The 25,090-nt window shown below is 33.5% G+C and overlaps 1 protein-coding gene and 2 long non-coding RNA genes across 9 annotated transcripts in view; 1 reads left to right on the forward strand and 2 right to left on the reverse strand.

Annotated features, from left to right (window-relative positions):
* The window catches only part of LOC6045520 (cytochrome P450 315a1, mitochondrial), a 93,339-nt gene that overhangs the window by 19,311 nt on the left and 48,938 nt on the right, over positions 1-25,090 (forward strand). For 4 of the 6 annotated variants that reach the window (XM_038249463.1, XM_038249464.1, XM_038249467.1 and 1 more), the window contains exons 5-7: positions 2,989-3,204; positions 14,846-15,061; positions 15,120-15,312. The exons of 1 other annotated variant lie outside the window; for it this stretch is intronic. In XM_038249463.1, coding sequence (XP_038105391.1) covers positions 2,989-3,204; positions 14,846-15,061; positions 15,120-15,248 — 561 coding nt within the window. In that variant the 3' untranslated portion in view covers positions 15,249-15,312. Of the gene's footprint in view, positions 1-2,988; positions 3,205-14,845; positions 15,062-15,119; positions 15,313-25,090 lie in introns of those variants that run through there. One more of the 6 variants, XM_038249465.1, reaches the window with a different exon arrangement.
* On the reverse strand, positions 19,074-20,090 carry LOC119765500. Its single transcript, XR_005276780.1, has 3 exons — positions 19,741-20,090; positions 19,569-19,679; positions 19,074-19,507 (listed from the first exon to the last, which is right to left on the reverse strand). It is a non-coding gene; the product is annotated as an uncharacterized LOC119765500 (long non-coding RNA).
* LOC119765495 lies at positions 21,182-24,384 on the reverse strand. Of its 2 annotated transcripts, XR_005276774.1 has the most exons (3): positions 24,231-24,384; positions 23,834-24,177; positions 21,182-21,355 (listed from the first exon to the last, which is right to left on the reverse strand). It is a non-coding gene; the product is annotated as an uncharacterized LOC119765495 (long non-coding RNA). The 2 variants fall into 2 exon arrangements; XR_005276773.1 differs by lacking the exon at positions 21,182-21,355 and having other exon boundaries at positions 23,676-24,177.

Raw genomic sequence — 25,090 nt, forward strand, 5'->3', positions numbered from 1 at the left:
AAATTTGAATAAATATAATTTAAAAAAAAAAAAAAACGCATTCCTCTGCGGTTAGTATCATTTTGGGCATGCTCGGGTTTATTCAAAAATAATTTGAATTTTAGTGAACTTTCGATAAACAACAAAATAGTAGTTTATGCAACAAGTTGCAAAAAGAGGATTTTTTCAGCACGAGTCTTACATTTATCCAACGAGGTTCACCGAGTTGGATAAATACGAAGAAGGCTGAAAAAATCAAGTTTTGCAACGAGTTCCATACAACATTTTTTGCAATTCCAAAAAACACACACTGAGTGAAATTTTATGCCAAATTTTCGTGTATTTTGTCAATAAATCGTTTAAATAAAAAAAATGTTGAAAAGTGTTACTTTTCGAAACAAGTGCTAAAAAGTTCAACTTTTCAGCACCCATTTGAGTGCTGAAAAGTAGAACTTTTCAGCATTTATTTCGAAAAGTGTTGCTATTCGATTCTGTTCTTTTTGGTACAGAAAAGTAGGCTATTTCGTCGTTCAAGAATGACAGGAAAAGTAAGTAGTTTCACGACGGAATTGCAAAAAGTGTTTTTCGCAAAAATCTATTTTTCTCGTCGAATCTTACATATTTTGAAAATTATGATTACAAATCTAAGTGTGTTTTTCTAACATTTTCCAACAATTTTTTCATTGAAATTTTGAATATTCTGGCTTGTATTTTCAATTTTCATATTTCTTTTAATTTTTTTTGCCTCCCCTCGACCATGGCCAGAGTTGAGGGACAAAATCTTTTTTAAATATTTGCATCGGCCTTATTGTTGGAAAAAAATTGAACCATTTTTCATGAGTGTAACAATTCAAAGATAAAATTATGCCGTAGCATGAATTGTTCTGATTTTATGTTTTCATTTTCAAAATGTAGACAATACTTAAAATTAAAATGAAAACACAATTACATTCAACTAAATACCTTTTTCAAATACCAAAAACAATTATATCAACAAAACTTATGGAAAACTGAAATTTTCCGCTTTCTATTACTTTTAAATAACGAAAATGTTAAAAAAACAGAAATGAAAAGAAAAACTTCAAGTAATAGATGTTTTTAGTCTTTCACATTAATATAACGTAATTTCATTATATAAATAATCAATTTTATACGCATGGCCCGCAAGTTCATTTGAGCTTCAAAATTGGCACGGCATCCAAAAACTTTTAGCTCTCCTGATTTACAGTTTTCTCATAGAAAAATCAAACAAATATTGGAAAGTTGTACACCAAATTGTTGGAAATCTTTTTTCTCATCCGAAACCAGAATAAGTTTTATAAAAATGTTGATTATGAAGGAAAAACACATTTTTTTCAAAAAATCATAGGTTTACGCTATTTGTTCATAGGTGGCGACATGTGTCTTTTAGCTTTGCTGCAAATCCTCTATACGAATTTTCGATTATCCGAAGTTCAATTATCCAAAGGGCAGTTGAGCAGTTCTCTCAGATTTCGGTCATTCGATTTTTTTTTTGTATTTTTTAATCCGACTGAAACTTTTTAGGTGCCTTCGGTATGCCCAAAGAAGCTATTTTGCATCATTAGTTTGTCCATATAATTTTCCATACAAATTTGGCAGCTGTCCATACAAAAATAATGTATGAAAATTCAAAAATCTGTATCTTTCGAAGGAATTTTTGATCGATTTGGTGTCTTCGGCAAAGTTGTAGGTAAAAGATTTTTTGCACAACCTGGAAATTTCTGAAAAGTTGGCATTTGATGTCCTATAAAACATATCATAATTAAAAATAGTGTTTTTTTTTTCAAATCAAGTTTTAGTGACAAAAAGTTAAATAAAAAATCACCAAATTTTTTTTTACCGTGTAGCATTATTATCCAGTGTAGTCCGTATCTATACCTACAACTTTGCCGAAGACAACAAATCGATCAAAAAATTCCTTCGAAAGATACAGATTTTCGAATTTTCATACATTATTTTTGTATGGACAGCTGCCAAATTTGTATGGAAAATTATATGGACAAACTAATGATGCAAAATGGCTTCTTTGGGCATACCGAAGGCACCACAAAAGTTTCAGCCGGATTAAAAAATACAAAAATTAAAATTGAAGAAAAATGATCGATTTTGTAGAGAATTGCTCTTTTAACATTAAATTCGAGTTCTGCAACCCCATTTTTGTCAAAATTGAATACTTTTATTACCTTTTAAACTGAAAAAAATGCAATTTTTCAATATATTATCATCTCCATTTTGGCCGCCATCTTGAATTAAAATTAACTGAATCATTTTAGAGTAGTGTATAGGTCATACTTAAGCTAACCCAACAAAAATAAGATTAGATTCGATTATCCGAAGGTTCGATTTACCGAAGTGATTTTTTCCGAGGTTTTCGGATAATCGAGTCTGGACTGTGAGCAATTCTCTACCAAAACCGGAAATGGATTTTATTTGTATTTTTTTATTTGGCTCAAACTTTGTGGCAGCCTTCAAAAAGATCGGAAAATTTCACAAATTTTTCATGTTTTAACATTGAAAATCGGACCATTAGTTGCCGAGATATCGACATTAGAAAATGGTGGGTTGTTTGGGTGAGACTTAGAAAACTTCATTTTTCGTGATTCTTTTTCTTTAAGCCACTGTATCTCAGCAACCCGAGGTCCAATCTTCAATGTCTCTTAGACAAGTTTATAGCAAATTTTCTGAACTTTAAAAAAAAAATTTTAGAAATGGTCACTCATGGTCACTATTTCAAAAAATCAAAAACCTGCAAATATTTCGCTAAACTCAAACTTTCGGTGGCTATAGCTTTATCTAAAAAGGAGCCCTTTATAAAAAAAACTTTTCGATTGCAAATTTAAGTTTACATTAAAAATTAAGTCAAATTTGTTTTTGCAGTAAATTTTGATTTTTCCAATACGCACAGGATAAACATACATTGAGCAATTCTCTACAAAATTGGCCGATTTCGATCATTTTTATTTTTTTGTATTTTTTACGCGGTTTCAGACTTCTTTCAGCATGATTTGGTGCTTTTATCTGTTGGGAAGACACCAAATACTGCAGGACCAGATAAGAAGTGGAATATATGAAAATTTCAAATCTCCTCATCCATTAGTGATCGGAACAGTTCGAGAGGCTTTAAGGATGTTTCCGGTAGCGCCGTTCATTGGGCGCATACTGAAAAAGGACGCAGTGATTGGAGAATACAGTATACCGAAACATGTAATGCTTTAGAAGTTATTCTGAGGAAATATCAGGGCTGCGGAGTCGGGTAATATTTTAAACGACTCGAATTCCGACTCAAACTCCGGCTTTCTGAGATTATACGACTCCGACTCCAGCTCCGGCTTTCACCTCCAACCGACTCCGACTCCGACTCCACGTGACATAAACTTTGAAAAATATTTGCTACGGCCTAAGTACAAATTACAAAATGGAAAAAAGTCTCTAGGTTACAAGTTTTCTACGTAATTAAAACAGAAATCAAAAATTATCTCCAGTCTGAAGAACAGTTTTGCAAGTAAATTTTGGTTTATGTATAGTTAACCTCAAATTTACATTTAATTTATTAAAAGCTAATAAATTTAAATATTTATTTGTTATTTTTAAATGATTCATTAAGAGAAACCTGGCCTTAATGATCGATTTAACATATAAATTCAATTTGCTCACGTTTAGGCTGATATTTATAAGAAGCACAGTGACTATCAAAGTCAAAAATCCACATATAAAATATTTTCTACGACACGGTTATTTCAAAAGGACCCTAAAGCTACCTTTCCAAGAAGATTTTTTAAAGGTACATTGATTTGCAATGATAATCACCTTCCGTCATATTGGCGTGGGGCATACAGTATGGAAAAATTCTTACCCGTTTGATTTTGACTTATTTTTAAATATTATTTGAAAGAAAAAAAAAACAAAATTCTATTTTTTTTTTCTATACATTTTATATGGGTTCTTTTTGGTACAGAAATCTTGAGATTTGTTCAACGATAATTTGCAAAGATATCAAAATAGATTGTCTAAGGATCAACATTCTCAGATTTTAGTAGAGAAACAGTAACGTTAAGATAATTGATATACTTATCTTATCAATTCAATGATTATTTCAAAATTAGTTGCAATTTTCGTTGATAGTTTTTGTCAGTTTCAAATAGTTTAAGCGCGACACTTTGATTTTTTGTACTTAGTAATAGATTGCGGGCGCGACAATGTGGGAATGGGAAGTAATTTGTGATTGTAGACGGTATTGTTTTGATTCGCAGTATGTTGAGTCAACTGCTGTGGATGTACCTGAAACATCGCACAACGGGGTTTTCTCTTCTCTTTAATCTCAGCTACCACCTATCTCCAATTTTTATTTTGCTCTACTGATTCTCACTTCTTCACTGATTCTTCTATTTAATATCCATCATTTGATTTTGATTTTACTAACTTTTGATTATCTTACTTCTCAAAGCTTTTCCACTCTTTTTACCAATTGATACTGCTGTAACAAGCTTTGTTTTTTTCATTAAAAATATACTTTTCCTTAATGTACTCGTAATATCAAGTCTATTTATCATTTGTCTAATCTTTTTTATTTTATTGCGAATTTATTTATTTGAATAATTCTTTATCTGTCCTATAAATTATCATTACTATAATCTAAGCTTATTTTGTATCTCTATTTACTAACTCTTGTCTAATTTTACATCTAATACATCCAGCTTCTCATTTTTATTCTTTAAAATACGCTCGTCATTCTCTTACTATTGATTCTTGATTTTTATAAAATATATTCTCTTTTACTGTCCATTGTTTTCAATCTTCACCCTTTTTTCAAACAAGTGATGTTTGAGCCCTTACTCAATTTATGGAATGGTTAAAGGATTAACACAAATATTACTATTACACTTTTGGTAAACTTTTGAGTAACATGCTTAAGACCAAAAATTGTAACAAAACACCGCGACAAAAGAAATAGCAACATATAAACACGACTCAACACTAGGGAAGATTTCAGGAGAAAACAATACACAGTAAAATAACAACTAGTTTTTGAATTCAAACTAAAAATAAAACAGTTTTTGCTTTAATGAAAGTTGATAGGCACGCTATAAATGGTTAAGCGCTTATACTTACATCAAACCCTACGCAATGTACCACCCCCGGCCGAGTTGAAATGCGTATCCGGAAAAGAAGGTGTGCATGCCTGGCACGAACACTCAAAGCGTGTTCTAGCGTGTTGCTCGTACTGACTCAGAGACAAAGATTGAAGAGAAGAGCAAGGGTGAGATGTAGGTGTAAGGGCAGTGCGTGTTCGCCGGGAACCTTGTGCATAAGATCGGTCAAGGCCCGTTCTTACATGGGTCATTCCACCTGAAGCGGAACACCATTTGAAAATTACCATCTCCGATTCTGCTCAAATTTGGCAGAGCTGTTAAGATTATCAAAACATGCAAAAATCCCGAATTTCATCCAAATCGGACCACCCTCCATTTTGTACCCTCTCAAAAATCGACTTTTTGGCGATTTTTGAGCGAAACCCCTAACTTCAAACGACGATAACTCAGGAACCAAAAATCTTAGAGGGTCGTTCTTAGACTTAATTTTGAAGGAAATTGGACGTAGAATCCATTTCCGCGATCAAAATTTAGATTAAAATATGTTTTCTACCTGTATAGCGCAATTGAAAACTTTAAATGGCCGTATCTCAAAACAGCCCTATTTATTTTTTTAAATTTGACCTCACCATCGTATTCCCCGTCCAATTTTACATAAGAATCATTTATCGACAGAGAGGAATATTTTTCGTTCCAGAGATATCGAATTTTAAAGTTTTAAGTATTTGAAATTACCTATAATATCTACACTCGCCGCATCTGCTAGAAGCACTCAGTCGTGCTGATCAATAATAACTACCTGGTGTTCTGTAAGATGAATTATTTTTTCAATTTTATACGATTTTGAGATAATCAATACCTTGAACAATCTATTTTTTGTTTAAGGAATATTTATTGGGTAATTTTTAATACACTATTTTTCCTGATCTCAGTGTCATTGAACCATAATAAGTAAAATTTGAACTTTTTATATTTATTTGCAAATGCTACAGAGTTTTTACAGTACAATTTTCGAAAATTTATCATTATTCTATTATTTTCATATTTTTTCTAATTCCTCATTTCTTCCCACTTTCTCAAATTATTTCTTTTATTTCTTCTTTTATTTGAAACGAGAACAAATGTAGAGCTGGCTGTAGTAGATGAAATAATTCTCATGGGTTCTAGAGCTTTTGCCATGTGCGGTAGCGAAATAGTGCCATTCAGCAAAAACCCCAAATTCTGCCTTAGGGTTTGAAAGATTGATCATATTAAACCGATTTTTATAATGTGTTTCATCAGAATAATTGATGATTTTTTTTCAATTCTGGTACATTTAATTTCAAAAGCAATACCATATACTTCTGATACATGTGGATAGCAGCTGTATCGTCTTCCAAGATTTCGAAATGATTGACAAACAAAAAAAAAAGATTATTGTTCGGTGTCGAAATGAACACAACTGAATAATAACACAACTAGATAATAAATCAGATTAATCGTTGTGATTTTCTTACCTTTTTCCAGTTTTATACTTTCCAGAAATCCTCCTACTTAATCATGCTTCACGAGAGTTTTATTCATATTAATTCATAATTTTTAACACGATAATGTATCGTACACTTTTTCTTAAGTTACAAGATCAATTACAATTTCCTGCTAGCTCTGCGGGAATTCCATTCTGCCCTGTATTGCGTGTCGTTCTTGCATTGTACAGTGGACTAGCACACAAATTCGCCGTATACAGCAGTTTCCTACAGTGGTGTACATTACATTTTTGCCTTATTTGCTAATGATTATTTGGGATGAAATCTTAATTCAATAAATAACCAGGTAGCAGTTATTGAACAGCGCTTCTGAGTGCTTCTAGCATATGCGGCGAATGAAGCTAATGTAGGTAATCTCAAAAACTAAAAACTTTAAAATACGATATCTCTGGAACGAAAAATATTCCTTTCTGTCAATAAGTGATTCTCATCTAAAATCGGACGGGAATACGATGGTGAGGTCAAATTTAAAAAATAAATAGGGCTGTTTTGAGATACGGCCATTTAAAGTTTTCAATTGCGCAATACAGGTAGAAAACATATTTTAATCTAAATTTTGATCGCGGAAACGGATTCTACGACCAATTTCCTTCAAAATTGAATCTAAGACCGACCCTCTAAGATTTGTGGTTCCTGAGTTATCGTCGTTTGGAGATAGGGGTTTCGCTCAATAATCGCCAAAAAGTCGATTTTTTGGGAGGGTACAAAAATGGAGGGGATGGTCCGATTTGGATGAAATTCGGGATTTTTGCATGTTTTGATAATCTTAACAGCTCTGCCAAATTTGAGCAGAATCGGAGATGGTTATTTTCAAATTTGCATTTTTTCTTGCACATTGAAAATTGAGAATTAGTAATAGATTGTTATAACACCGACCAACAAAATTTCTGCGCAGACTCAACTTGAAGGGAAGATTTTCCAGAACCACGTGCACTTTGAATTTAAAAAAAATAGTTTGTCTGGGCCGAATGCTTTTTTTTTTCAAAGTTTGTATGGAGAATTAGTGTTCGGTTCTCCGACATATTGCATGCAATTTTTGGGTTGTATGCAACAACGACGAACCGCCCTAATTCTCCATACACAACAATTTTTGGAAAAATCAAAGTGCACGTGATTTTGGGGACCCCAAACTTTATGCTTCCCCTCGAGTTGAGCCTGCGCAGTCATTTTTGTAATTTTTTGTGGGTCAGTGTAATCGTTGATTACTGTTGGAGATTTTTTCCGATTTCCATTAGAGAGCCTGGATCTTATTAGAGAACGGACATCTCAAACCAAAAGTACCAATCGAAGCACGAGAACTGTCAAGCGGAGGTACCAATCGAGCAAAATCCTTTGTATTATGCTAGATTGGTACCTCCGTTTGACAGTTCTCGTGCTTCGATTGGTACTTTTGGTTTGAGATGTCCGTTCTCTAATAAGATCCAGGCTCTCTAATTTCCATGAACAGTTTTTATTATTTTTAATCTTATTATGTACCTCGTAACTTTTTTGCTTAAAACCTCCTAGACATTCACTACTGGGGTAAAAGATGACTGTGTGTGTACTTTTTGCCTTCCTCACCTCACTGAGGCAAGGCTATAAAATCACTCGAAAAATGAACTTTTTAAATACACCTCCTAGATATACCTTCACGTATACCTATCGACTCAGAATCAAATTCTGAACAAATGTCTGTGGGGATGTGTGTAGACATTATTTTTTTTCCACACGATTATCTCAGAACTGGCTGAACCGATTTTGGCCGGATCCGCCTTATTCTGTTCGTTTTGGGGTCCCCTAAGATCCTATTAAATTTTATTCTGTTTAATGGAGTACTTTTAAAGTTATGCCAAGAAAAGTTTTTTGTAGCTACAAAAAGGGTGATTTTGCATAACCTCAAAGACCGGATCTTTTTGATTCCGCGCGAGAGCCGCGCAGCATGCGTAGGGATTTTGGTTTGACCACGCGGGGGATTGGCAGCCACACCCCCTTGCATGCGTATCGCCCGGTTGCCACATTGCTTAAGCAGTGTCTGCGTCTCTTCTGGAAAAAATCTGTATTAATTATGTTGCTGCATCATTTTGTCTCGACAAAGATTTACACGAACTTTTTACTGAAATATATAACTCATGGGACTTTTCTCCTTTATTTTGGAGAGTTGGTAAAAAGAATTGAAAATTGCTGTTCAAGTAAAACCAATAATTATAAAAAATAAATGAAAAAAATTAAAAAAAAACTCTTAAATAAATTTGTAAATGCAACCTAAAATACAACATGAATGCGAGGAAGGCACCAACCACCTTAAGGTGGATTAAGTAACGTTTTTCAGAAAGAACAGGATTAAATTTGGTCAAATTAGAATTTAAAGGGTACATAAATTCAGGCAAAAGGAAACAGTCAAGAATGAATAAAATATTTCTGATTAAAAATCATTTTTTTTTTATTTTTTGAGTTATGATTTACATTATTTACATTACATACTTCCAGGAGTTCCTGGACGACTTATACCATTCCAACATACCCCAGAGTATCCATCGTGGTCCACTGAAGTTACCTGAAGCTATACCGATGGTTAATATATCCATATAGACCCCCGTTGTTCAGGGGTGCCCAAAGTATGGCCCGCGGGCCAAACGTGGCCCACGAGGTGATATTTTGTGGCCCGCGGACCCATTTTGAATGATCATGTAAAATGGCCCGTTGACCACTTGTAAACAGAGACGCATCGAGCTCTACAGGCTCAATAAAAACTCCTTACCTGCTCTGTATGGTAGAACAGAGCTAAACTCTGTATGCAGGGAACAGAGCCAGCTCTGTATGTGGAAAATAATATTGAATTGCATATATCTCAAAAACGATAAGTTTTAGAAAGTTGACATGTTCTAGAAAGTTGCTGGTACCAAAAGGTTCTATATTATTGTCTCAGACGTCATTACAATTTGATTGATTTTAGTTGTGCAAAACAAGATAAAACTATTCATTTTCTAAGATACAAGGTATAGAATATTTTTGTTTTCGACAAAGTTGCTCAACTACCAAAATGAACAACTCTCTCGAAGAAACCAAAGCTCTATCTTCAATAGATACCGAAATAAAAATTAAAACTATTTGTATAATAAATACTGCTTGCGACAAACACAAAGCGACCGCGTCGTAGGCACAGGTAATATGAAGCATGTTTGGTAGAGATCGTCTGATGTGAAAACTAGTATAGCAGAGTGTTCATAGAGAGTTTTTATGTTAAATGCTCTCGTCTGGATGGTTGAAAGAAATTTCGGATAAAATTATACAAATTTATAAAATTATATTCTTTTTATTGTACTGGTAAATAATTAAGATTAGAAACATTAAACTTATTTTACAGCTATTTTTATGTTTGTCTTGACCATACAAATGTTTAACAAAATTACAGGTTTCGTACAACAAATTAAGATAAAAAACAATTTCAAATACGCAAGTTAAAAAAAAATAAAAAGTAAAGCTTGTAACAATTATTTCAATTTAAACAAAAATCAGTTAACATATGTTTAACCTTATAAAGATTTCAGGAAACTTAGCCATTTTATTTAATTCAACAGAAAAAAAACTATATTTTCCTTATTTTTCAAGCAAGATAATCATTAGAAAGTTTCAAGCTCTAACTAATCTCTATGATATTTTTTGTTTACATTTTGTCACCTTTTTTTTAAATAAAATAAGAAATTGAAATCAAATAGCAAAAACCATTTTTTCTGTATTTCTCACGCAAGGAAATCAGTGAAGAGTTTTTAGCTCTAAATGCTCTCTATGGAAATTTGCCATTTTATTACCTGTATTCTAAATATTTTTTTATTTTTCAAACATAGAAAAGCAGTGAAGAGTTTGAAGCTCTAAATGCTCTCTATGGATATTTGCCATTTTATTACCTGTGTTCTAAATATTTTTTTTATTTCTCAAGCAAGGAAATCAGTGAAGAGTGTTTAGCTCTAAATGCTCTCTATGGAAATTTGCTTTTTTATTACCTGTTTAAAAAAATCAGGCAAAGGAAATCAATGAAAAGTGTTTAGCTCTAAATGCTCTCTATGGAATTTTGCCAACGGTAATACCGTTTTTTTTTAAATAGCATTCGAAATTTATTTAAAAAAAAAAACATTTCTTTTCAATTATTTTCAAGCAAGGAAATAAAAAAAGAGCAGTAAAATGTCAAAATTCCATTGAGAGTATTCAGAACATAAACATTTCACTGATTTTCTTGCTGGAAAAATAAAAAAATATTTAGAATATAGGTAATAAAATGGCAAATTTCCATAGAGAGCATTTAGAGCTAAACACTCTTCACTGATTTCCTTGCATGAGAAGTAAAGAAAAATAGTTTTTTTTATTTTATTTCAATGTCTAAATTTATTTTAAAAATCAGGCAATAAAATTAAAAAAAAATCCATAAAGAGCATTTAGAGCTTTAACTATTTACTGTTTTCCTTGGATTTTTCTTATTTTATTTCAATGGCTAATTTTATTTAAAAAAAAATCAGGTAATAATAAAGCGTAAATGTAAATTACAGCTAAAAACTCTTTACTGATTTCCTTTGTAAGAAAACATATTCAAAAAATAGAATACAAGTAATACAATGGCAAATTTCCATAGAGAGCATTTAGAGCTAAAAACTCTTCACTGATTTCCTTGCTTGAGAAATACAGAAAAAAATGGTTTTTGCTATTTGATTTCAATTTCTTATTTTATTTAAAAAAAGGTGTAAAAAATGTAAAAAAAATATCATAGAGATTAGTTAGAGCTTGAATTTTTCTAATGGTTATCTTGCTTGAAAAATAAGGAAAATACAGTTTTTTTTCTGTTAAATAAAATAAGATGGCAAAGTGTACTGAAATCTTTATAAGGTTAAACATATGTTTTTTTTTCAAATGAAAATAATTGTTAGAAGATTTAGTTTTTATTTTTTTTACTTGCGTATTTGAAATTGTTATTTGATCTTAATTTGTTGTACGAAACCTGTAATTTTGTTAAACATTTGTTTTGTCAAGACAAACATAAAAATAGCTGTAAAAAAAGTTTAATGTTTCTAATCTTAATTATTTACCAGTACAATAAAAAGAATATAATTTTATAAATTTGTATAATTTTATCCGAAATTTCTTTCCACCATCCAGACGAGAGCATTTAACATAAAAACTCTCTATGAAAAGTCTAGTTTTCACATCAGACGATCTCTACCAAACATGCTTCATATTACCTGTGCCTACGACGCGGTCGCTTTGTGTTTGTCGCAAGCAGTATTTATTATACAAATAGTTTTAATTTTTTATTTCGGTATCTATTGAAGATAGAGCTTTGGTTTCTTCGAGAGAGTTGTTCATTTTTGGTAGTTGAGCAACTTTGTCGAAAACAAAAATATTCTATACCTTGTATCTTAGAAAATGAATAGTTTTATCTTGTTTTGCACAACTAAAATCAATCAAATTGTAATGACGTCTGAGACAATAATATAGAACCTTTTGGTACCAGCAACTTTCTAGAACATGTCAACTTTCTAAAACTTATCGTTTTTGAGATATATGCGTGGGTCTCGTGGCGCAGGGGTAGCGGCTTCGGCTGCCGATCCCGATGATGCTATGAGACGCGGGTTCGATTCCCGCCTTATCCACTGAGCTTCTATCGGATGGTGAAGTAAAACGTCGGTTCCGGTTTCTCCTGTCTCGTCAGAGGCGCTGGAGCAGAAATCCCACGTTAGAGGAAGGCCATGCCCCGGGGGGCGTAGTGCCAATAGTTTCGTTTTTTTCGTTTTCGCAATTCAATATTATTTTCCACATACAGAGCTGGCTCTGTTCCTGCATACAGAGTTTAGCTCTGTTCTACCATACAGAGCAGGTAAGGAGTTTTTATTGAGCCTGTAGAGCTCGATGCGTCTCTGCTTGTAAAGTGATTTTATACTTTTTCAAAATTATGGTTTATTTTAAGCTTTTATATGCTATTTTTTTCGCTTTAAAAAAAAATGATTGCAGGTTAACTACACGGAAGCTTAAAACATTTTCTAAAAGTTTTTTTTCATTGAAATGTTGAAATTCTGGATCTCAACGATTTTTCATTAGCCACAGTTAACTTATAGAAGAATTGTTCAACATGTAATGTCACCACCATTTTCGAAATATAAAAACAAAACCTTATTTTTTTTAAAACACAAATACTTTCAGCTTAGAAATATTTTTTTCAAATACCAGAAACAACAAAATCAACAATACCGATAGAAACCCGTTATTTTGTGGTTTGTATTATTTTGAAAAGACATTTTTTTTTAAATAACAGAAATGTAATCTTTTACATTGAAATAACGTAATTTATTTTTTTAACAACCATTTTTGTAAATTTGGCCTGCAAGCTCATTTGAGCTTCAAATTTGGCCCGGCCTTCAAAAACTTTGAGCACCCCTCACAGCAAAAAATCCGATGGTAAAATCGCATGCAAAAGCATGCACATCACCTTCGTCAAAATAAGCACTTAATATTACACACTGCATGTACAATTTTTGTAAAAACAAAATAAGTTGCAACCGATGGGATTCAAACCCAGCACCAACAGTAAGGACTGGTGCCTTAGCCCACTCGGCCATCAGACCGATGATAAGCTGTAAGGATAAATGCATATATGAGCTTGACATTTCGGTCAAGCTGGTTTCCCATACTGATGGGCTACATATTTCAGGGTGTGAAATCACATAAAATTGCATCAAATAATGCAATATTTATTTTACACCCATGCCCTTTACACGCAGATTGATTACTATGGCTTGATGGCCGACTGCTTAGCGTCCCTGACCACCAATCCAAAGGTGAGAGTTCGTAACCCACCTGATTCATTTTCGTTTTTGTTCATATCCAAAGTTCAAATTATCGAATCCAAATTTCAAAGGTACCAACCGGGATTTGATCCCTGAACTTTCTGCTTGTGAGGCAGAAGCCGTAACCATTAAGCCACGGAGCCGGTTTATAAATTTGAAATGATGAATATGAACGAAAAATCAAAGTCGCTCGAGGCGGGTTCGATCCTCCGTCCTTTGGATTGGTAAGCAAAAATGCTAACCACTAGGCCATGACGACTTGGTGAGCGTGGACTGGAATTAGGACTACTGTTACAGAGATCGAGTTGTGGCGCTTTAACCATGGCAACTAGGGTCCAGGACATTCGTAGAAATACAATGTCCCATCCCAGAGGGTCCCGGAGTACCAAACACTCTTAGCATGGTGCTCCCAACGAATACAACCAAATCTCGGAGCGTATGATGGTGTGTCCCCACGCTTCTTCTCTCCTGTCGATTCAGAATTGTGTTGTTGTTCGAACACTCAGTGCTCAAACTCAACCCAATTACGAGTCATCTCTGCGATATGGCTATACGCAGTAGGCCTGGCCGCTTTAACACTTGTGATGTTTCAATGCATTCTAAGGCAACGGCGCACTACAGATGTTAATAAATGACAAGAAGAGTGCTAGGCGTAATCTAACCTAAGGTACTCTCCAGGATCCCTTCGAAAGATTGGCTGTGCTATGGTTTGATTAGATTAGATTAGATTAGATTAGATTAGATTAGATTAGAATAGATTTGTCCTTTGACCGGATCGGGCCTCTCCGGGAACCGGTTACCGGTGGCACCGGAGGAAGTGTACTGAGTATAAAAAAAGTCCTTTTCTTGTGACATATCAAATTTCGTGAAAATAAAAACGAAGGCCAAACTGACGTCATCAGGGTTGATTCTTCTGGAATCGGTCACTGGTCACAGTGTTTCTCCCTCCTTTCCCTCACAGTTGTTGATTGGTTGGTTTTAGAATCATCGACAGAATATTCGGAACGTAATTTGGGAGGTCTTGAACTAAAAATCAGGCAAATTTAAAAATTGAAAGGATTAACAGATTATCATTTAGTAATAATGGTGAAATAACATAATTAAAGCTTTCCAATCACAATAAAAAGGTTCAAAATCATAATGGCATCTGATAAATCTTAAAAAATTAAAAAAAACTGAACAGTAAAAAACGTATTGTTTGTTGAATTTAAGATAACTCCGACTCCAACTCCGGGTTATCAGAAATTTTGGCTCCAACTCCGACTCCGACTCCAGCGCATAAAATTAACCGACTCTGGATACGACTCCGACTCTATCTGTCGAGTTTTGACGACTCCGACTCCAAGTCCCCAAAAAGACCCGACTCCGGCTCCGACTCCACAGCCCTGGAAAATATAGTTTATCACATTATTTTTTGTAGACGCTTGTCCTTCTGTCGCTGTACAGTGCAGGAAGAGATGAGACCAATTTTCACTCACCGGAGGAATTCCTTCCCCAGCGGTGGATACGAAACAACGATCAAAGCTGTTCATTTTCTCCGTTCAAGTCTCATGCTAGTTTACCTTTCGCAATAGGCAGCCGGAGCTGCATTGGTCGCAAAATAGCCCAAAACCAAATGCACACTCTGCTTGCTATGGTTAGTATTTGCTTTTGTATACCCGAATATTTTAATTTATTATTTCCTTCTATCATAGGTTCTTAAGAAGTATCGACTATCAGTTCTCAACGAACAGGAAATTTTTCCAGAATTGAAAATGATTACCGTCCCTAATGAAAAGCTCAGGTTGTCACTCGAAAATTGTAGCATTTGGTTACTTAAATAATATTTTTAAATTTGTAATATATGTATATAAGTAAATATAAATGCATTAAATATGAAACCTAAAATTTACAATTCAAACTTATTGAACTTCTGTCGCAGATCATCATCGTGTCGCTGTTAAAGTCTGATTTGGGCTCCAAGTAAATAGTAAAAATCTATCGCTACATTATTAATAATATCAACTGATTAATCCATTCCAATCCATTAATAATATCAACTGATTAATCCATTCCAACCGGAAGCGAAATCCAAATGGCCAAATCAAGCCAAATAATAAGTTAAATTCGTTTGTATCCGAGAGGATAATTCTACGAAATCAAAATTATATGCTAGTGTGCATTGACTTGCAAAAGAACCTCTCACAAGTATACTAGGGTGGTCCAAATCTGGGCTTTAATTGGGGACTACCCCCCTGAAATCAAAGACTGACCCATCACTAGGCTAAATTCCAAATTTGAGCTCATTCTGACCACGGGAACCCCTCCCTCAAGGTCGCCCCAGCAGCTGGACACCGAGTTGCGGCTGAGGACAAAAGCAAAGGCCAGCAGAGCCAACCAAGACCCCTACACAATCCCCCTTCCCTTTCCACGCCTTGTCTTTAACATCAATCCCTTCCCTACTAACCCCGAGTAGGCCGCGGGTAATCGGCTCCCCTCCCACTAACATTTGCACACAAGATCCTCTGTAATTATTAAGTCAATTGTAATTACATAAGCCGACTCGGTCCTAACCAGGTCCCAGCACCGAAAAGGACCTAATGAAAATAATTTTATAAAAAAGCCCTCCCTCCAATCGCTTTAAGTATGTATGGGAAAAATCGTCAAAATGTATGGAGAAAGGCAACTGTTTTACTTTTTTACCTGTGGAAGGCGCCATAATTATCTGATTTTCACCATTTCTCCGATGTAGAACATTCATTTAATTTAGAACAACTTTTCCGAAGACACCATATTTTTGGGATTTTTTCCCACGAAGTTATTAGCGCCCGAAACTGACCCTTTTTGCGCGGCCAGCTGTAAGGGGCTACCTAACAGCGATTTTCTTAATTCCAATTCATACACGCACGTGCTCTCTCTCAGGTTCAAACTCTCTCACGAGTTTGCTGTCTGCCTGCCTGGCTGTTTACCTACATGCCACTATGGGCCATCCCCATACAAACAGGCGGCTAAATTATGTTTTTGCTTTTTAAATGTTTTTTTCATACAAATTTGGGTAAATGTATGGTATTGAAATAGAACCAACATAGAACTTAAATGTGGACCAGTTTCATGGATTGATCGCAGAAATTCATCATGCTAAGTCAATATTTTGCTGAATACTTTTTTCGGAGTCAAACTGAGATTCTCCATTCTCCAGTTTCGCTTGAGAAACTTCTTTACTTTTTTACTTCTTGAAACCAGGTACTGATTTTTGAAGCGACGATGCCCACGAAGTAGGTAGCAAAGCAAGTAAAATAAACGGGCGCATTGTAGATTGCAGCAAATTTTGATAAAACGTAAATGTTTAAAATGGCATATCTCCGAAAACGCAAAAAGTCGCAGGCTGGAAATTTTAGCAATGTTAGATTATGATCCAATCTTTCAAGTGATCTTAGTTTCATGTTTAGCATCGGTTAGCAAAAAAAGTACTCGATTAACAAACACAAAAAAATAAGTTTTGTCAAAAAAATGCTCTAGTTATTCGATGATAACTTCAGTTTTTGGTTTGGAAACAACATTTATCTACTAATAGTTTCAAAGTTTATCTCATTACCTTTCCAACGATGTATAATTGTCCTAATAAAATATTTAAAATGGCTGAGCTATGTTAAAATTAAACAATCTGCCTTTTTTACGAAAAACGCAAGTTTTTTACTCCAATTTTTGACTTTCAGCTTTCGTATCTCCATAATGAACAAACTTAGAGCTTTGAAAATTTGGATTTTTCTTAGTTAGAATGTTTACTTTCGAGAAAAAATACCAAAAATATTTGGAGAAGGTCACTTTTTGAAACTTGGCCACCCAATGTACCATAGTGCATGCGCGCGCGCTGTTTCTCTGTTTGACATTGGTAGGTGGATGTTATTGTTACGTAGTTTTTGGTTTGGACGACCCTGCAGTTCCCGGTTTCTCCTGTCTCGTCAGAGGCGCTGGAGCAGAAATCCCACGTTAGAGGAAGGCCATGCCCCGGGGCGTAGTGCCAATAGTTTCGTTTTTGGCCCCTGCAGTTGTTCTAAGTGTGCACAACGACTTAAAAATGTTTTAAATTGGATATTTGGGTTAGGCTAAGTGTGAGATTAATTAGTGGATGTTATTGTTACGTAGTTTTTTTTAATGGACGACCCCTGCAGTTGTGCTAAGTGTGCACAACGAATTAAAAATGTTTTAAATTGGATATTTGGGTTAGGCAACGCCCAAAGGAAAAATATACCTCAAATCTGCAACAGTGGACTTGCTGCAGAAAATGTCACATTTTAAAACATTTTTGCAGCAAGCCCTAGATCATTTTTGCCCGCGTGTAAACATTTCAGCGATCTGCAGTTCTTACCAACACATATAATGCTGGCCCGTTCCCGAGCAACACTCCAAAGAGAAGCATATGACGGAGAAAAGCGCGAGAGCTGGGGCCTACAGCTCGAAGGTAAGTTGTGCGTTCTTTAATCTGCGCTTGAGATTATATCTTTTTGCTCTTCACAGCTACCTCCCTGACGCAACCGAAATTTATCGTCCCAGGAGGGATGAACGACCAGGTTATATCTTTGACAGGTAGAAGGTCGCTATCTGGTCGTTGGACGCACACTAGCACACTAGGGCTGTCTCCAACAGCACACGCCGAAGCGTCGAAAACTACCCTCAGTTTGATTGTGGAACTCGAGGGGTGAAGGAAGGCGTGGTGGGGCATAAAGTAACGACCTTGATCAGGTACGTCGTCGGGATCTTCAACCAAGTTGCAGTATCTTAGGGATTCGTACTCGATAATAAACTAACCTTTCTACCGTTTCAGGTTTGAGCCGCTTCTCCAGCTACAGGAACCGCCGAAGAGCCAGGCTTCGGTTGTCGTCAAGGTCGGCGACGACGGTGCGGAATGGCAAGCAACATGCCGATCCGGTCCGGTGTGTGGAAGTTCAGTTCGGCCAGCTGAATATCCGCAGGAATCGGTCAATTGGACGAGCTAAACGGGGCCGACGGAACCATCTCGGTTATCTTGAGGGCGATGAGGTACTTCACGTTAACAGCGAAGCTGTGGAGCGACTGGAGCTGGATCGTCCTCGTTCGCAGCTATTCGACTTGTGTTCAGCCGTTTTGTTATCTGTTTTGTAATAAAGTTAACCTGCATTGTCCAGCCGAAGCCGGCATGGCACAGGTCTGTCCTTGTCGTACAGCAGGTGGACAAACGCCGCCAGCAGCATGACGGTTTTCACCGTCTGGGTGCAGTTGCACGTTGCCGAAGTAGACTTTTGTGGTTCTTGGCCAGCGGGTTGGGAAACTATTGGCTGGTTGACAGATGGTGCAAGGGTCTGCGGGTTGACTGATTTCCGTACGGATCTTTGTTCCGAGTCGTCGTGTAGCAGTGTCTGGTGACGTTGGCGGCACTTTTGGAATGAGTGTTTAGACATGCACTTTTTCCAGCTGTGGGCGGAGGAAGTTGAGACACAGATTCATTCCCCTCACCTCTCGCTCGCTCGCGTGTGAGTGCCTTGTAGGTTAGATAGGACAGCGGAACTCCGGGTTCGACATCGTGGTCGGCGTTGGCTTTCTGGTACGACGGTTTGCTGGAAGACCTTTGGTTGGGTCGGTCTCGGCACTTCGGTACAGGTTCGTCGGTCTCGTCGCATCTCCAAGACCGAAATGCGGTTCTTCAGGAATACTACTTTATTAAATGTTTTATTCGATTTTTTTTTGGCAAAAAAGTTTAATTTTTGAGCACAAAGCATTGATTTTATTTGCCTTGTTTTTTCAAATTATATTTTCATACAAAATAGGATCTCAACGTGACAGGCACTCGGACTGACTGACAGTGACGGGAGTGGCACAGTTTTCCATGATACGTCTTGGTCAATCCTTGGTCCATTTTGCAGCAGAAAGATCGGCTTCCGCTTACGCTTTTGTAAGGCACCGATGTTCTCCGAGTTCACCTGGTCCTTTCGTCAAAATCCAATTGTTGCTGACTGACTTCCTCCGTTCAAGGGCGGTTAGCCTCCTGGTCCGGCTTTGTGTCCTCCTCCTCAGCTCGTAGACCAGTGGACCTATCCGATTGCAGCGAGTTATCCAGCCGTAGGTTCTGGAAAACAATGAAAATATCAACCACTAGTTACTTAAACAGATTCTCCCCCTTGCGTTACCCTTTAGCTTGGTCGAAATAGCCGTTTCTGGTCTTGGATGGACTGGCCGATTTGACCCTCGAGCCTTACTGGCTCATCACCGCAGGCCGCGACAATCTTTCGGTGTGATGACTGTTAAAATAAACGAAATGAACTTAGCAGAATTCCGAATGAAAACCCGTTCAAGACGTACTCATCATAGTTCAGGTTTCTCCAGCATGCATCGGAAGCGTCCCACAGCATTTTGTCGCTTACGCCAGTTTCTCTGTTGTCTAGGTTAATGGAGCTCCCGTACCCGGGTTAGGATCGTGGACATTCCTAACATTTGGTATGTAAATATGGAATCGCCTTCAGCAACGGTGGAAACTGCGTAGCTCCCCGCAACAACAACCGTTATCAGTTCTACAAGAACAACCGCCGCAGGAGCCGGTTGTTGCCGGTAACGTTTCTCACTGTTAAGAAGTCGTCCACCAGCGCCTGTAATAGATTCCGTTAGCTGCGGCCACATACAACATCAAACTCTCCCGACGATTTGACAATCTTACCGCGAAAAATAACAGAAAAAATCAAGATAAACAAAAACAATAGAAGTATACATAAACATATCGTCAGCTGTATGCTATTTTGTGACATAAACCATTTTGGTCGAAAATGAGTTAATGATGACGTTTTGCTATACTTAACAAACACTACAAGATGCTTTAACCCGACTTTGGAAACTCCCTTCGTTTCCCGGATATCGCAATACACACTTGTGACACAGACCAATTTATCATCAAAATGATCGTGCACACTTGTGACTCGTCATACTTGTTGTTGTAAAATGTGGAAAAATTTTCTTGTATTTCACAAATTTATGTACACACATACTTTCTAAAGGCAATGCAACCTTTTGTTTTTGAATATATACTGCAGTAACAAACTAAAATAGGCTTAAATCAATAGATTAACCGACTTAATCATGATTAAGTCGGTTAATCTATTGATTTAAGCTTGTATGGGAATTATGTGCACACTTGTGACACGTAGTACATGTTGTTGTAAAATGTGGAAAAATTTTCTTGTTTTTCACAAATTTATGTACACACATACTTTCTAAAGGCAATGCAACCTTTTGTTTTTGAATATATACTGCAGTAACAAACTATTGATCTATTGATTTAAGCTTATTTTAGTTTGTATGGGAATTATGTGCACACTTGTGACACGTAGTACAATTTTACTTCCGAAACACACTTGTGACACGTGCTTTTCAGATTTTTGTTTACATTATTTACTGTATCGGAGGATTTTGATTTGAAGACTTTCTGTTTGCCGTAGAATGGCTGTATCCCTGACTGAAAAGTCCGTCGGACGTCCGTCGTTTGTCGTCCGTGCAATCATACGACGTCGCACGACAATGTCGTGCGACATTCGCACGAATGTCATACGTTTTTGCACCAAAATGTCGTATTTGTCGTGCGATCGATCATCGAAATTGTTCGACATTGTCGTACGACATTCGACCGACGTCGCACGGTTTTGTTATTTAGGTTGTCGTGCCTTTGTCGTGTGCTGTTTTTTCGGGTTTTTAGGTTATGTGGCAGTAAAAATATTTTTTTTTATTTTAAAATTATTAAAAATACATATATTTCTGTAAATTAATCTTTTTCACTCGATTTCACAAAAATTCATTAATTTTACTTGTTGTGTGTCGCGATCTTCACGTGGTTTTTGGCGTTGTCTTCCAGTTGGCCTTTCAGTTCATCTCGTCAAGCATTGAACTTTAAAGTTTTTGAACAATTATGATATGCTCGAATCGTTAAAATCTAAAATATCGGAATAATTTTAAAATAAAAATAAAATCTTTGATATTTTTAAAAACAGTTTTGAAAATATCAAGAATTTTAAGAATAATACAATTTGAAAATTTAAGAGTTCATGATTTGTAGAACCTAAATATTTTAAAATTTTAACAATTTTATAATTTTACAATTTTATAGTTTTATAGTTTTATAATTTTATAATTTTACAATTTTATAGTTTTATAGTATTATAATTTTATAATTTTATAATTTTATAATTTTATAATTTTATAACTTTATAATTTTATAATTTTATAATTTTATAATTTTATAATTTTATAATTTTATAATTTTATAATTTTATAATTTTATAATTTTATAATTTTATAATTTTATAATTTTATAATTTTATAATTTTATAATTTTATAATTTTATAATTTTATAACTTTATAATTTTATAATTTTATAATTTTATAATTTTATAATTTTATAATTTTATAATTTTATAATTTTATAATTTTATAATTTTATAATTTTATAATTTTATAATTTTATAATTTTATAATTTTATAATTTTATAATTTTATAATTTTATAATTTTATAATTTTATAATTTTATAATTTTATAATTTTATAATTTTATAATTTTATAATTTTATAATTTTATAATTTTATAATTTTATAATTTTATAATTTTATAATTTTATAATTTTATAATTTTATAATTTTATAATTTAATAATTTAATAATTTAATAATTTAATAATTTAATAATTTAATAATTTAATAATTTAATAATTTAATAATTTAATAATTTAATAATTTAATAATTTAATAATTTAATAATTTAATAATTTAATAATTTAATAATTTAATAATTTAATAATTTAATAATTTAATAATTTAATAATTTAATAATTTAATAATTTAATAATTTAATAATTTAATAATTTAATAATTTAATAATTTAATAATTTTATAATTTTATAATTTTATAATTTTATAATTTTATAATTTAATAATTTTATAATTTTATAATTTTATAATTTTATAATTTTATAATTTTATAATTTTATAATTTTATAATTTTATAATTTTATAATTTTATAATTTTATAATTTTATAATTTTATAATTTTATAATTTTATAATTTTATAATTTTATAATTTTATAATTTTATAATTTTATAATTTTATAATTTTATAATTTTATAATTTTATAATTTTATAATTTTATAATTTTATAATTTTATAATTTTATAATTTTATAATTTTATAATTTTATAATTTTATAATTTTATAATTTTATAATTTTATAATTTTATAATTTTATAATTTTATAATTTTATAATTTTATAATTTTATAATTTTATAATTTTATAATTTTATAATTTTATAATTTTATAATTTTATAATTTTATAATTTTATAATTTTATAATTTTATAATTTTATAATTTTATAATTTTATAATTTTATAATTTTATAATTTTATAATTTTATAATTTTATAATTTTATAATTTTATAATTTTATAATTCTATAATTTTATAATTTTATAATTTTATAATTTTATAATTTTATAATTTTATAATTTTATAATTTTATAATTTTATAATTTTATAATTTTATAATTTTATAATTTTATAATTTTATAATTTTATAATTTTATAATTTTATAATTTTATAATTTTATAATTTTATAATTTTATAATTTTATAATTTTATAATTTTATAATTTTATAATTTTATAATTTTATAATTTTATAATTTTATAATTTTATAATTTTATAATTTTATAATTTTATAATTTTATAATTTTATAATTTTATAATTTTATAATTTTATAATTTTATAATTTTATAATTTTATAATTTTATAATTTTATAATTTTATAATTTTATAATTTTATAATTTTATAATTTTATAATTTTATAATTTTATAATTTTATAATTTTATAATTTTATAATTTTATAATTTTATAATTTTATAATTTTATAATTTTATAATTTTATAATTTTATAATTTTATAATTTTATAATTTTATAATTTTATAATTTTATAATTTTATAATTTTCAATCGTTTGGTAGTGTGTGTGAACTCCGTGTAAAAGGGGTGTCAAACTAAAAGTTCGTTTGACAACAGTTGGTGTCAAACCATCGGGGTTTGAGTGTATTGTTAAAAGATAACCAAAGAAATAAATAGAATTGAATTGAATAGACACAATTTTATAATTTTTTATATATTTTTCATATTTTTGAACGAAACTATACCTTTTAATAGATTTTTATATTTATGTGAATCTTAGAAAATTTGAATTGTGGAATTGAAAAGATTCAGGAAAGATTGGTATGAAAAATAGAATTTTATTGTTTAGAATTTGTGATGGTTTCAGGTTTTTAATTCTCCAGTCCCTCCCACGCACACTTTCATCGTCCTCATTTATTTTCCGTCGTCCAAATGGGATGCAAAACCCCCTCTATCGTTTCAAAAACACAACTCACCGTATAAAAACCTCCGGCGGATCAGAAACGCCGTCTTCCTCCACCTTTCTTTTCACACGGAACATTGTACACCTCCCCAAGACTTGACGGGAAGGGGAATGGTCTTTCTCCCTCTTTCTGTTCCATTGGGGGAAACATCCATTACTTGCCGTTTCATTGTCCTCCTCCTTGGGTATGGCACGCACCGCCACCTCCCGCGGAAAGTTAAACATCAATCCGCTTCCTCGATCGCAGACCGGGTGCTTCCCTTCCCGTCTTCCGGCATGGCCCGCCGGAGCAACGATGTGACCCGTTCTCCTCCTCCTCCTCCTCCTCCTCCATCACGAAGGCCGAAATCAGGAAATCTGGAATATATTGCTATGATAAAGCCGCTCACAAAAAAAGCAACACAACTTACCAATCAACCGGCCAAAATCCACACTAACTTTCGGCAACGTAAACTGGTTCGATTCGGTACAAAGTTTCTCTGATTTGATCAAGTCCAAACAAGACCAACTGAAGAGAACTGTCAAACTGCGTCGACGAATATCGTGACGTCAAATTGAAGGAAAATCGATGGAAAAAAACAATGCCGCGCATGTCGAGTGTTTGTCGTTCGTTTGTCGTCCTTTCGACCAATCGATATCGAAACGGTAAAATGAAAACCGCGCGACAGCTCGTACGACGTGCGACATTTTTCAAACAGGGATATTACGGTGAAAAAAATATTTGTCATTTAGAAATAACTTTTTAGTTCCCAAAACATTTTTACAAAGACATTTCTTTCTTCCCTCTTTCTTCCACTTGTTCGCTATGGTGCCATACACATTTGTACCTTCCCACTTTTTCTACTTTAACTCTTTCCTTACCTTTACGGCTGGATTTTCATGGATTGTGCAACGACATCGAGAGCACGAGCATCGAACCAACTCGATGCTCGTGGCTTGCGTTACTTCATTTAGCTTAGACACAACCCCAAAATCGACTTTCCGGAATAAGGAACACTTGCATGCAAGTTAACGAAGGATGGAAAATGACAGATTCAAACGTAAACAAAGCAGCATTAGGTTTTACGCCGACTCGATTTGGAGGTTAGAAGGAGTGCACTGTTTACATGGACTTAGCACAGTTCGATGCGGTCGTCGATTTTGTTCGGGGAAAGACCATGTAAACAGTGCACACGAGCTGTCAAATGACGTCACGGCGTAAAACCTAATTGGTAGCGATCGGAATTCCAGAACAACTTATGAAATAAGCTGATGTTGTTCAATAAATCTT

This window comes from Culex quinquefasciatus, chromosome 1, assembly GCF_015732765.1.
Source record: "Culex quinquefasciatus strain JHB chromosome 1, VPISU_Cqui_1.0_pri_paternal, whole genome shotgun sequence".
Lineage (NCBI taxonomy): Eukaryota > Metazoa > Arthropoda > Insecta > Diptera > Culicidae > Culex > Culex quinquefasciatus.